At 39.3% G+C, this 14,356-nt stretch overlaps 1 protein-coding gene across 2 annotated transcripts in view; it reads right to left on the reverse strand.

The window, feature by feature from the left end:
- LOC117299275 (secreted frizzled-related protein 5-like) overlaps window positions 1-13,441 on the reverse strand; it is a 28,618-nt gene extending 15,177 nt beyond the window's left edge. For both annotated transcript variants that reach the window (XM_033782762.1, XM_033782761.1), the window contains exon 1: window positions 12,352-13,441. In XM_033782762.1, coding sequence (XP_033638653.1) covers window positions 12,352-12,838 — 487 coding nt within the window. In that variant the 5' untranslated portion in view covers window positions 12,839-13,441. The remainder of the gene's footprint in view (window positions 1-12,351) is intronic.
- Between the last annotated feature and the right edge of the window lie 915 nt (window positions 13,442-14,356).

Raw genomic sequence — 14,356 nt, forward strand, 5'->3', positions numbered from 1 at the left:
ACTCTGGGTTAAAACCTGTTCAGTGTGAGCCTCATAGCACTCTGGGTTAAAACCTGTTCAGTGTGAGCCTCATAGCACTCTGGGTTAAAACCTGTTCAGTGTGAGCCTCATAGCACTCTGGGTTAAAACCTGTTCAGTGTGAGCCTCATAGCACTCTGGGTTAAAACCTGTTCGGTGTGAGCCTCATAGCACTCTGGGTTAAAACCTGTTCGGTGTGAGCCTCATAGCACTCTGGGTTAAAACCTGTTCGGTGTGAGCCTCATAGCACTCTGGGTTAAAACCTGTTCGGTGTGAGCCTCATAGCACTCTGGGTTAAAACCTGTTCGGTGTGAGCCTCATAGCACTCTGGGTTAAAACCTGTTCGGTGTGAGCCTCATAGCACTCTGGGTTAAAACCTGTTCAGTGTGAGCCTCATAGCACTCTGGGTTAAAACCTGTTCGGTGTGAGCCTCATAGCACTCTGGGTTAAAACCTGTTCGGTGTGAGCCTCATAGCACTCTGGGTTAAAACCTGTTCAGTGTGAGCCTCATAGCACTCTGGGTTAAAACCTGTTCAGTGTGAGCCTCATAGCACTCTGGGTTAAAACCTGTTCAGTGTGAGCCTCATAGCACTCTGGGTTAAAACCTGTGCGGTGTGAGCCTCATAGCACTCTGGGTTAAAACCTGTTCGGTGTGAGCCTCATAGCACTCTGGGTTAAAACCTGTTTGGTGTGAGCCTCATAGCACTCTGGGTTAAAACCTGTTCGGTGTGAGCCTCATAGCACTCTGGGTTAAAACCTGTTCGGTGTGAGCCTCATAGCACTCTGGGTTAAAACATGTTCGGTGTGAGCCTCATAGCACTCTGGGTTAAAACCTGTTCGGTGTGAGCCTCATACATCTCTCGGTTAAAACCTGTTCGGTGTGAGCCTCATAGCACTCTGGGTTAAAACCTGTTCGGTGTGAGCCTCATAGCACTCTGGGTTAAAACCTGTTCGGTGTAAGCCTCATAGCACTCTGGGTTAAAACCTGTTCGGTGTGAGCCTCATAGCACTCTGGGTTAAAACCTGCTCGGTGTGAGCCTCATAGCACTCTGGGTTAAAACCTGTTCGGTGTGAGCCTCATAGCACTCTGGGTTAAAACCGAAAGGAACGACAGGTTAAAGGCCGTGGACACTATTGGTAATTACTCAAAACAATTATAAGCATAAAACCTTTCTTGGTGACGAGTAATGGGGAGAGGTTGATGGTCTAAAACATTGTGAGAAACGGCTCCCTCTGAAGGAACATAGTTTTCGAGAAAGAAGTAATTTTCCACGAATTTGATTTCGAGACCTCAGATTTAGAACTTGAGGTCTCGAAATCAACCATCTAAACGCACACAGTGTGCGACAAGGGTGTTTCTTCTTTCATTATTATCTCGCAAGTTCGATGACCGATTGAGCTCAAATGTTCACAGGTTTGTTATTTTATGCATATGTTGAGATACACCAACTGTGAAGGCTAGTCTTTGACAATTACCAATAGTGTCCACTGCCTTTAATTATAACCTTCATGACGTATTTAGGAAGGGGCTATTTATATGATACCATGATTTACATGGGGTATAAGTCAAGGTTATAGGTTTGCATTATAATTCAGGAATCCTTGCATACAAACTATCAAAGGGGGGGGGGTAGGGAAAACACACGAATGATTTGCTTAAGTATTATATCAAGAAATAATTGCATCTCAATATCTTAATATCTACCACTAGTTTGATATGATAGAAAAAGGTGTATAAGATCGAGTATGACAAATATTTGAAAAGCAAACATCGATTTTCATAGCATTTAGTTATAATTTGAGAAGAGTTCCTCTTTTCCCAAGCCCATACTATTATTTGCTTTTTCGAAAGTTTAATTAGAACTCGAAAAGTATCTCGGCGCGCTTTGGTCGTTAAAAAAAAAACATAGGGTAGCCCCGGAGGGACATCACAAATCGCATACATACGGTAGCCCTGAAGGGACATCACAAATCGCATGGTATGGACTGCAATCAATGTAACATTTTACCAGAAACAACTGTCAAACTGTCCCTTTAAGAGAGCCACTTGCCGAGAGATCGTCTCTGTCGAGAGATGTTTTCAAAGGCAGTGGCCGGTTGACAAAGAAGCAGGTCATTTGAAGAATGCAGGGGTCATGTGAGGTCAATGAACCGGAAGGGATTAATGGAGGATGTGTTCCGGTCAGGGCAGCGGTCTGCCGCTGAGGGACACTTCATCTCCACGTCTGCACTAACTCTTTGTCTACAGTTTGTTGAAGTGTCAAGTGTTTGCTTGAGGGAAGGGTTAGTAAGGCGTTTCTTTTGCAATCAGACGAACGATCAAATTGATATTTAACATAGGCCCACTTGCAGTTAATAAATTATTATTGTAATTTTTTACTTAAGTTTCTATTGCCATGCCTGTAGTTGGTGGTTTTTCCACTGTTGGTATGATGCAATACAAACAATAATAAATAAACCAAATTCAGTGAATACTTAAGGGTTTTCATGCAGAAATATTCGATGTACTCGTGTATTAAGTTATCAAACAATTCTCCCAGTATCAAGGATCTAAAACTGAAAGGAAATTGCTTCCCATGTAGAAGCTTTTGAAATTTCTTCTACAGCAACACCGAGCCCAGTTATCAAATAACAACCTGTACCGCTCAAGTACAATGTCAGCATGCTGCTACAAACCATGGCTGACCCCCTTTTAGAAACAAACCTTCCAGCCCAAGTTACTATTATTTGACCGACTCAGTCTGTAACCAGAACACACAACTCCCAGGAGAATTTCATTCCAGATAAAACCTCTCCAGTCTCCCAAGAACTCCTGGCTGAAATTTCAGTTCATGAAGAACCAGTGAATAAAAGATCAATACATGTTATGCATTTTACTTTGCCAGTAAATGTAAAAAAATATATACATATATAAAAAATAAACGAATAACAAGAAGACAACTGTACACAAGATTTCTCACAATTTGAAAACCATTTGGTGCAGACATTTTAATGCAAGGTTATACTGAGGGATATATCATTGGATGAAATCGAGCTTACGCGACCTGAATGATTTATTGTTACCTTCATCTTCATCCATTTTCTTCAAGACACGAGTTCAAAGAACCTTGCATCTTGCCCTAGATCAATTTTCTACAATTCTATACCTGACTTGTTTAGTGGATGCTATTTATGGTGATGCCAAGGAAGGATAGTAATTCGTAAACGTCTGTGAGACGTCCAGGGTGGCAGGGTTCAAGCTGCATGTCTTAAGTATCTTAAAGATGTTCTGAGCCTCCTCCTTGGGGTATACAGAGATAAATTATGTTTCTTTGGCCTGAGGGAATGTCAATCATGTTTGACAGGCATGTTTTTCGTCTTGATGGCCTTGCCGGCATAATTTCTGCGTCAATTAGACATGAGATTATCTTAATGATGGTCGGAACCCTCATCACTTTTACAAACAAAATACAAAGTCTGTAATCTTTGCGCTCATGAGTAATTTTTTTTTAACAAGTTTCAATTTTAAAGCTTAATATTGGCTTCTGCTTTTCTTGATGCGCGGTTTCAAGTTGAACGAGTTACCCAATTATGCTGTAACACTTTAAGAAAGGTATTTGAAATTAGTTTGCTAAGAGCAGTTGCCTCCACAACAATCAGACACAAGGCATAAAACATGGACACTTTTCTTCACAAAAGTGAGCCATTTCAAAATACAAGAATGCTCACAAGTTCACAAGCTCACATGCTGTGAGTAGCTAGCGGTGGTTCTGAGAAGAGGTGGTTTCAGCTTTACGCGTAGACCAGTGTGCTCCCATGGATAAGTTAAGTTGCTTACACGTCTAAAAAAGACTAGAAAATTATAGTCGAATTTAGTGTTTCCTGTATCTGATAATTTGGTTGGGAAGAATTCACTCTCAGCCTCATGGCCAATGTCAAGATTACGATGGAGTCACCAATTATATCCACTGAAAACCTCTCATCGGATAAGATTTAATTTATGGAGTCGATAAATTTAGAAGACATGCACTTCTCTTTAATCCTTGTAATTGAACAAATGTAATTAAATTAATTAGTTGTTATTGTAGATAGGCATATACAGGAACACATATCCATTTGGGACTAATAATATACAGAGTTAATTTGTTTGGTAGGGTTAAAAACAAACTCAAAATCATGTTAATTTGTCATATAAGAATTGATGTCTATAATTAATTATTATGGGATGAAAGTTGTCTCCACTGATGATGAAAAGTTCTTAATGACATCGTTTTATCATTTTACTTTTTTGCCAACTCTGTAGGCATCCAGCTTGAGCAGCTCCATATAACCCTTGTATCTTTGAATTGTAACCCACGGTCTTGAAACCAACAGCAAACACCTTTTTGGAAAACAACAAATACCCCTTCCCCCATCAGATATCCACGAAAGAGTACGACCCGACCAAGGAGCTGTCCCGTTTGTCTTCACCACTTGACTTCTTGAGATGTGTTTAATGGCGATAATGTCCTAATGGTATAACGAAAACAAGAAATCGATTGACTTCCAGAGGCAAGTATTTTTACGTTGACATGACATGAAACATTTTACCAACCACCCTTTAGATCTAGTCCCATATGAGAAGGCATCCGGTCGGCACAACCCTCTCACTTTGATGTCCATTCCCTCGCGCCATTTTATTGTTCCATATGTTTATCTTCACAGTATTTCTAGACTAGCCGTAAAAAAAAATCCTCCCCCAAAATAATAGCCTTTGGACAAAGCGCTAACCTTTCTTCAGGGCCGGGAAATAGAAAGTCTACATTTTGTTGTTTGCTTCCAATGTATTCTGTGAAGGTCTTTTATCTCTTGTGATGGTGTAACCAAGCTATTGTGTAATGTGTTGAGATAAGACATAGTGAATCACTGGTTGATTCCCGCCTACGTGTTATGTAGAGTATAGGAGGTGACAGGCAATTAGTACACTTCTTTTGAACAACCCGAAAGCTATTATTTCGATGTTTGGAGAGATATGGCGGAGCAAATCAAAGGCTGGAGTGACTAATGATGTTCTAGGGTAGGGTGTAACAATGGGAGGTAGCCCTTAAGGGGGGTAAAGCACCCCCTCTTCGGCTTAGCTAAAGGGTCCTTAACAGACTCTCAATACATTCCTGATGACCACAAAGATGTCCAGACAAGACGATAAGAACCTCTTTTCATATTCCTTCAAAATACAAGATGTTCTCAACTTTCAGACAAACGTGTCTCATCTCTTGGGAATTTCTGGTAAATTTAATTGGACAGGAGTTTGAAAGGATAAAGGATTTGGGGATATCAATGGATTTCCGGGTTCTATGTTTCTCTAAGAGGTTGCGGATTACTCAATATAAAGGCAGAACAAAAATAACGGATTTGTACAAAACGATAAGTGATTAAGAGATGCTTTTGTCGATACTTGAAAAACGTAACGTTCTCATAAAAACATGATTAATTAGCATCAGATAAGTGATGAGTTGACAGGTTTTAAGAAGATGTGACAAGTTGTGTGGGAACTTCAATTCTTGATCAAAAACGTTTACAATTCTGTCACTAATTGCCCAACGATTGTGACCTTTTACTGTCACAAGAAAAGAAAAGATTTTTTTTACATTTGCTTGATTTATAGAAACCAATTAGGCCTAATTGTCTTGGGTTGTTTCTTCGATTGTGATGTGTTATCGTTAATTGCATGATTCCCCAAATGTTCCGATCAATTTAACAACTGAGAAGTGATTTTGTTTCTTCAAATCAAATAGCTCGAGAAATTAATGAGTATTTCTTCACATTAAAGGGTAAAATATAAACCGAAATGTAAACTGTACACACCTTTCGGAAATTACAGAAAGTAGGCCACACAAAGTCAAATCACCAAAATAAAACCATTGCGTGCAGAATCGAGCCCCTAAATGCGACAGGGAATGCATTACTCACATTAGATTTCCTGACAGTCGTTAATAAAAGAAAGTCGACGAGTTATTGGCATATGTACCTGTTACATCAGTGCCTAAAGCCTTGAGAAACGTCTGCACAAACCTTACGCAATAATGAATATGTATGTCTAAAGTAACTCGATGTGACGTTACTCGGTATATAGGCCTCACATATATTCATCATCTCGATTCATGAACTTTTACTACAAATGTCACAATTTAAGGTCGATGATACTACTTTCCATCTCGGTTCCCACTACCAAAAATGTAATAACTATTTTATTCGGCTAATATTCCAACACTCAGAAAAGATTCAATTTACACGGACACGATATATATATATAGTACAATAAACAATAAGCTTCACCAGTCTTGTGACACCATTTATAAACCAAAATGCAATACTGATGTGGAAATCAAAGCAAGAACAACTATACTTCAGACAACAAGACATACCCATTCTCAAATGGCCAGGGTTAAACCAGCATGATACAAGTGAACCTAACTGTGGCTCCAAAGCCTATCAATCCAATCTTAAAATGACAAGACATAATATTGTGAACAAATCCTGTTCAATTGAAAGACAAAAGTAAAATAATTGCCATAAAAGAACTTAACCAGACACAATAAAACGTCTATAACAAGATATATATAAATCATCTAAATTATCAAAATTGAAATCACATACACTATAGTCCGATTTATATTTAACGACAAGTGTCAAGCTGGTATGTACGCCAATCAAATACTTCAAATATTTCCATATGAATGCTTTTATATTTAAGAAACTTTGCCATAAATAACCTCAAGTTAACTGATAATGTGTTAGACTAGGAGCTGAGTTTACTTCTTATATCTAAGGTCCCATGGGATGGTGCAACCAACAAGATGATGGATGGACTTGGCATCATCCAAGCATAGAGCAAGATCTAACAATGTTAAGAATGTTGGGATAATTTTAATTGATCTTTAACCTAAAGGCAATGTATGATTAACGATCTAAACTCCCTTAAGGCAATTGCACTTAATGTGAATGCGTGTCTTATCTCATAATGACAGTGAGTGATTACCGTTAGCTGTGTATGTCCTTGAGCAAGAAGACAATTTACTGAAATTGCTCCACTGCACCCAGGAGTACAACCAGTGTCTCAGGAGATATATAAAGGGATATGTGTTATTAAACATCTGAGCGGCTAGACCACATAGCGACATTAGGGAGCAACAGTTCCAGGAAGTTTGTACATTCAATTCCAAAGAGACCTGCGGCCAATTTCACTTAAAGTGCTAGTTATAATTTTATGGGTATAGCACCAGTCAAACAAACAACTAACTTGGTTCTTTGTCTTTCTTCGTACGTGAAGTTTACTTGCGTTATGCAATATGCCCTGTTCTACTCGACAGAAACACAAGTCAAAGCCAAGGGCATCTGCAGTCTTTTCGAGAAGTATGTTCTCAACATGGTGAACATGAAAGAATAAATTGGCCTATCATAATGATAACGGTATTTTAAGGTCAAAAACATGTTTCTGGTTAGTAGCAGGTTTTCGACCCAGTTCTCGAGGCTGCATTCTAGCAGTGTTGAAACCACAAAGTTTATAAACTAAACAATTCTAACCAGTTGTATAAATATTATACACAGACATCTCGGGTAATTTGTCCCCGGCATTTGAAGTCCCTCGGCGCATTAGATGTAAGTTAAATCTGGGGTCGATTACTCCTGGGGTCGAGCATAAACAAATAAATAAATTATTCGATTACAAACCGACTCTTCACGAAAAACGTTCAACAAGTCGTTTATAAGTGCAAGTGGTTGATTCGCTATCACCGATGGATGCCTAGCTATTTTAAAATAAGACTACAAAACATTTTCAGTTTACAAACTATCTTCTATACCAACCTCCGAATCAAACAAGCTACAGTCTAATCGTCTTAAACAAATCCCATTGAGATCAGAGGTTAACCGAAAGAAGTGTAGTTCCTAGCTAGAAGGATTACAAACTAAACCATCTTGCTCATCCCACAACTAGATCAAAATGGCCGCGACGTGACCTAATCAACTGCCATATTGAGACTGTACAGGTGTTTCTACCGATCCGATGAGCTCCCACTAAGACTCTGCCAATATCCAAAGCGACTAAACTCATCAGTTTTTGCGCTAATTTTGCATTTCCATTGGCTGCCCACTCAAATTAAGATTTCATGAATTTGACAGTCTGTCCTTTAACGTTTCTTTACGGTGGTGTTTTCCCTTTATATCAACGGAAGTACCTGAGTCACCGACAAGTGTTTAAAAAAAACATTTGCGAATCCAAAACTGACATTAAATAATATGAAAGTCATTTGCCATTTAGGTTTGCATAAAGCACCACCCTTTGAAGTAATACAAATATTACACCGTGAACGTGTCTTTAATCATTGCATGGATCCACAGAGATGGACATGGAGCCAGACTGTTTTATGAAATGAAAAGTTGCAGAGCTGCGCCAGTTTATTCACGTGGTCTTCACCGTTATTTGAAGCGCTTATTACCGACACACGATAAAGCTCTGTAAGTGGTCACATGATACAAAAATTCCAGTGTTAATGTGGTCACGTGGTATTATTAAGTTGTTCAGCGCTACGTGTAGTCACGTGATATTTAAACGTGAATAAAGCTTTCCAATCTCCAGACGTTCCTGTGTTAGAGTATGGAGCTATCTGGAGGGCGGGTAGGGTAAGTCCTCTTTCCTATTAAGACAAGTGTGCTGCCGACCACAAACCATAAAAGTTGTTTCTTTAGACCAAGCGGAAATTTCCTTCTCCCAGAGTGCAATTTATTACCTAAATCTAGAGTGATGGCCAGATTCCATATGCCCCCACCCCTTTAAGCTATTCCCACTATACCAATGTGTCTGCTCCCGGGACATCTTGAACGGGGGGCAATAACTTCCCCACAGTAGACCCAGAGTGCTTATTTGTGTGAGGTTGCAAAACAGGTAGTCCATTGGGAGTGTCTTGGAATTCGTCCCCTCTGGCGGACTGATGTCAACCTCCTTCAAGTCGTGACCTAAATTCAGTTGTTCTCCTCACCCGGCCACTGATCTTAGATCTTGGACTGGGAGCCACTGATCTTACATCTTGGACCTTGTGAGCAACTGATCTTAGATCTTGGACTGAGAACCTGAACAAACCAATGGTGAGGGAACCAGACTTAATCTTCATGATTTTAAAGTAACAAATATTAAAATTAGCCTTCGAGAAAAACTCTGCTATGGTCGAAACGACAGGTCATAATATTATGTCATTTTCATTTTACTATTTTTGTTTTGAGGCCAATGTATGAGCACCCTATTCAAAGTTCATTACGTTGCGTAACTGTCCAAACACCTGTCACCGTAACTAATTGGAACCACCAACACATCTATTAAAAATGTATCCTGCTTGTATTAATTTAAACAACTGTCAAGCCATGGTCAAGCTACATATCAAAGTATATCGGCCATATACATAAAGCAGAGAAAGAACATACTAATTTAGTGTTTGATCATGGTTTGAAGTATGGCTACTGTTTGCCCTACATCTTACTAAGAACACTGCGTAAAATTATTGCAACGATTACTCAAAACAAGAAGAAAGTGTGACCCACAGTCCTCCATTTATTGTAAATACAGACAAATTCCGAACATTGCCAAGATTTGTTTGAAATGTCGAGAGAACTGTACGAATCACAGTGTGATATTTGCAAGCAATCATTACAACAATATTATTGGATGAATAATCGTGCTGTGGTATGACTGTACCTTAAAAGGAACAAGATATAGTCTTTCGTCAAGCCTACTTCACCTAATTATGATGGAGCAACAATTATCTCAAGAAATTGAAAACATCCTGTTGCCTTTAAACTAGTTGAACTGCGGGGCAGTCCTTTTTCTTCTTCTGCTAGAAAGGGTTGGCGTCTGACTGTGAACTTGTTAAAGGCTAAATGTCGACAAGTCCCATACTTTCATTAGATTCCCGCTATACCTAATGCATCCCGTAAGGATTAATAAATAAACCTGTGTCAGTTTCACTTTAGTCATGGTGTTTTTCACCATAAAGTACAGAGAAAGTATTACAACATTTCAGAATTTGTTGATGAGTTTGTAAGCTTAATTAGAGCCTTTATGTTGTTTTAAATTTAAGTCAGAATTAACTGACCGAGTAGGTTGATTTGGTTGCACGTTTATGACATAAATTCTTAAGTATCTCTGATACCCTTTCCTTAATGGTATAACTATTTATTCCTTTCATACTTAATATAATGACGTGACAAAGAGGAATTCAACCCCATTTTAGTTTTTCTTTGTTGGGATTCAGTGTTTGATGGAGAGTCCAAACCACAGTGTGCTTTAGGTGCTTGGGGGCAACACGCACCGGAGAGTCGCTTCAGAATGCCTGTCAAGATCGGTGCCGGACTTCAACCAAGTCCAGACTTCGATTCTGCCAGACAGACTTACTTCGTAATATCTGACACACATAACAAAACGACAAAAACAAGACACGCCAAATTCTTTACCACTTTACCATTTTGAGAGGGACAGAAATTGTACAGAAGAACGGATGAAACTATATCGTCTTTCTTTAAAAAAAGAATTGTGAACATTTTCACGAAATATACTCTTTTCTTTCACGAATACCCTTTTCTTTCACGAATACCCTTTTCTTTCATGAATACCCTATTCTATGTTTACCTGTTTGAGATTGTTGAAGATGCTTCTTTATGATGGATAAGTAATCATTGTACATTGGGGTCAGTATAAGTAGGCTTAAAGGCGCCTTCAACACCTTGAGGTGTTTAAAAACTTCCATAATATGAAACATGGTAATAATTACCAAATGGTGCTCGTTTTTCGTAATGGATTAGTTTGTTCCGTTTTTTAAGACATCTTCCTAGCCACTGAACTGGCTTGGGACTACCCACAACTAAGATAGATTAGCAACCACTACTAGAAAGGAAGACACATTCGCCACATTTCCTCTTTTTAAAAACAGCTTTCTGCTTTCAAAATGAGGCACATATTACATCGACACAACTACGTGGATTCATTCGGCATATAATAGCACACGATAGGACAGGGAAGGTCTGGTTTATGACGTAATGAGGTTGGTCATGAGTTACCTAGGATACTGGGTTCTATTGGGCCACATGAACAAAACATTACGGTATGCGGGCATCAAATAGCAATAACATATTCCGGAAAATATAGCTTGAATTCTGTTACAATTCCAAGTAAACCTCTGAATAATTGACCCAACTTTGCGTTATTCGGACATGAACGAACTTTTATACTTTGCTTCAAACGGTCTAACACTATCACTTTTATGAACCATGCCTGAACTCCTACCAATATTACTCTTTGACAAACAGACCTTGCAGACATATGTTTTCATATCTTTGCTATTATGCACAGTTGCCCGTAAGATCTTTCGATAGTAGACGACTAGACGACTATAGATAACACAGTGGTTTCATTTGGAACCCCGAGCAAGATAAGGCGCCGTGTTTTCATCAATCTGGACCCATCGATCTATACGCCTCGCTACGGTCCAGTCCAGGCTAACTGTCTTAACTATTACTTGCCTATGGAATAAGGTTCCTGGGTACGTAATAATGACTACATCCGTGGTTTTAGGCCATCATGGGTAGTCCATCCGACTACCCACCCGTAAGGAGTCTTCCAATACCGTCCGAGTTTTAATTAAAGTTTCAAGTAATGTTACGATAATATTTAGTGAACAAAATAGAATTAGCTGTTGCAAACTGCTTACAACCAAAAGACCCACGGACAAAAAAAAATAACTAAATGGCCTGACGTTTCAACATGTACAATATTGCTTCACGTGTTATAGACGTGTCAGAAGAATTAGGGAATACCATCATCACCTTAAAATACAAATAATGACAGCTTTTAAATTATTCCCCCACCACCATTCACAAACCCCACTCCCCCACTCTCCACTCTATCACCCCCGATTCGCCGAAACTCTCATCACATTCTAACAAACCCAAACAGTAACCAGATTTCAAATGAAAATTTTAGAGCTACCATATTGGCCTAAATGATGAAAAACATAACACAAATTTGATTTGGTTCCAGAATAGTTCCCAATGCTCACATCGTCTGTTTATGGTCAAAGTAGTAATCTGTCACTATTAACTTCTCGTTGATTAAATTAAAGTAGAAAGTTCACTAATTACAGTTCTGTATAATGATTGATTGTGCACTATAAAAGTTGATTGTGTCGATAGGATTTGTGCTAAGCCATGACTAGTGAGCGATTACATTGCCTGAAAGAACCATTGAGCAATGCAATGAATAGACTACATGAGTTGATTACCTAATTGATTGATTGATTGATTGATTGATTGATTGATTGGTCTACTCACCTGTTGGCAAGCTACTTGACATGGTGGGCTGGTCGGTGGTATTCTTCTGTCTCATCTCAGATTGGATACAAAGACCGTTGTCTTCAGGAAACAGATCACATTCTAGCATAGATGGCCACGGGAAACAATTCTTCAGCATGATCGGCTCACAGTTCTGCCGGACTTTTCTGCAGAGTGACCGGCAGGGGTAAATGGGTCGATCCAGACAAACCGGGGAAAACAACGAGCAAAGAAAGAGTTGCGTATCATTGTCACAGTTTACAATCAGTAGTGGGATCCAACCTTGAGATTGGTCTTTGACTTCAAAGATGGAGTCGTGATCCAACAGGTTGGGCATTCTCATCTGGTTATAGCCGATGTTTTGACAGAGAGCTAAATCGCTGGGTATATCCACACATGTGGGTTTGGTAATCCTCCCGGACAGATCCATAGCAAAGCCGCAAGTCATGCCGACAAAACAGGCAAATAAGACGGCCTTCTCAATCATGATGACGACGGTGAATTGTAAACCTTCTCGGTGTCTGAGTTCAACTCGGTATGCTATCCCTCTGAAGCAGCAGTAGTAGCAAGGGCTACTAAACCCCGGCCTGGTCCTTAATTCGCAGGTAACACACACACAAAACACCCCAGAACAAACACCTAGTTATTTACTCGTTCGTGTTCGTGGTACTGGGGTTCGTGTGACAGTACTAATGCACCGTGTTCATACACGATCTGAGAAGCAGCCAGTCGGTCAATATTATAAATGAATCATTTGCTCAATGTATGTCAAGTCGCCACTCTACACAGTTTGTCCAACAATCCGAGTAATATACAAGACGATATAGATCAACGAATCTATATAAAAATTGTCAATTCTATGCAGCAGTGTATACATACAGTACAGCGTCTATGGAACCAGCAAACGACGTTCACAGTCCGCAGTGACTCAACTGCCGTACAAGTCGTCTACTGTTGAAACCCAAAATAAAGTCGTGTTTTAGTACCAGACGAAGCTTGTTTTTCCACTCACAGTCTGCTTAATAACACCACAGGAGGGCGTATGGAGGGGACATCGCTGAACATTGTCTGACAACACCGGAGTAAAAAGACACTATAAGATTTGCCAACCCACATTATTTGCTAATGATGTAGTATTTATGCCAGTCAGATCGTGGCAGAGAAGACACTCCATTTTAAAAGGGGGATTTTTCAGATCCGTTGTTACACATCCATTATTTCTTCAATCTTTGTGATGTATCACACTCTTTCAAGATTATATTATAAATAATAAAAGAGTCGCTCAATTTTTTCCCAATTTCTTTTGAAAACAATGCCTTTTAAAATTCTCAATAGTCTTACGTTCTAAGGTTATTCCCTATTTTAAATGGTACGGTCTAAAATCAGAACTTTTGAGCGCAAGGCTTCACGTGTCAATCAATAATGGTTCCCGCCTCTTTGTGAATGTACTCCCATTGTAGCGGAACCAGTCTAGTGTGAATCTGAAGGCTTCTGTAGCAGAGCTAATGTTTTTATCTTTCTATGCAGCGATTACTGCCAAGTGAAAGTTACAATGTTGGTGTATTCTTTAGGGTTGTTCTCACGTCGTTTTAAAGACGATTCGGATGATTTAACTGGATCAATAACTGAGCTGTAATACTGGGTTTGGTTAGTCAGTTAGTTCTCTTTCTTTTAGAGTTTCCGTAACGCCGTGGTGGGTCGATTTATTGAGTTTAATAGGGATTAACAAAATGTTGAACTTTCAAAACTAATAAAGTGCAAATACATTGTTTGCACGATACTCCGTTTTGGTTAAACAACACGAGAACATGACGATTATTCCGCACCAATCGCTGTGTAATAAAATAACCCGTCAAAAACGCTTTGTTTGGGGAATTTCCTGCCCACTTACGTTTTAGCATGGAGGTAGAATGATTCTTAAGCACCCCCATTTAACATCCAGGGAAAGGGATTACCTCTAAACTTCACTTTGCCATTTTACAGAGGAAGGGATCACCACTAAACT

This window comes from Asterias rubens, chromosome 14 (assembly GCF_902459465.1).
Source record: "Asterias rubens chromosome 14, eAstRub1.3, whole genome shotgun sequence".
NCBI classification, from domain to species: domain Eukaryota; kingdom Metazoa; phylum Echinodermata; class Asteroidea; order Forcipulatida; family Asteriidae; genus Asterias; species Asterias rubens.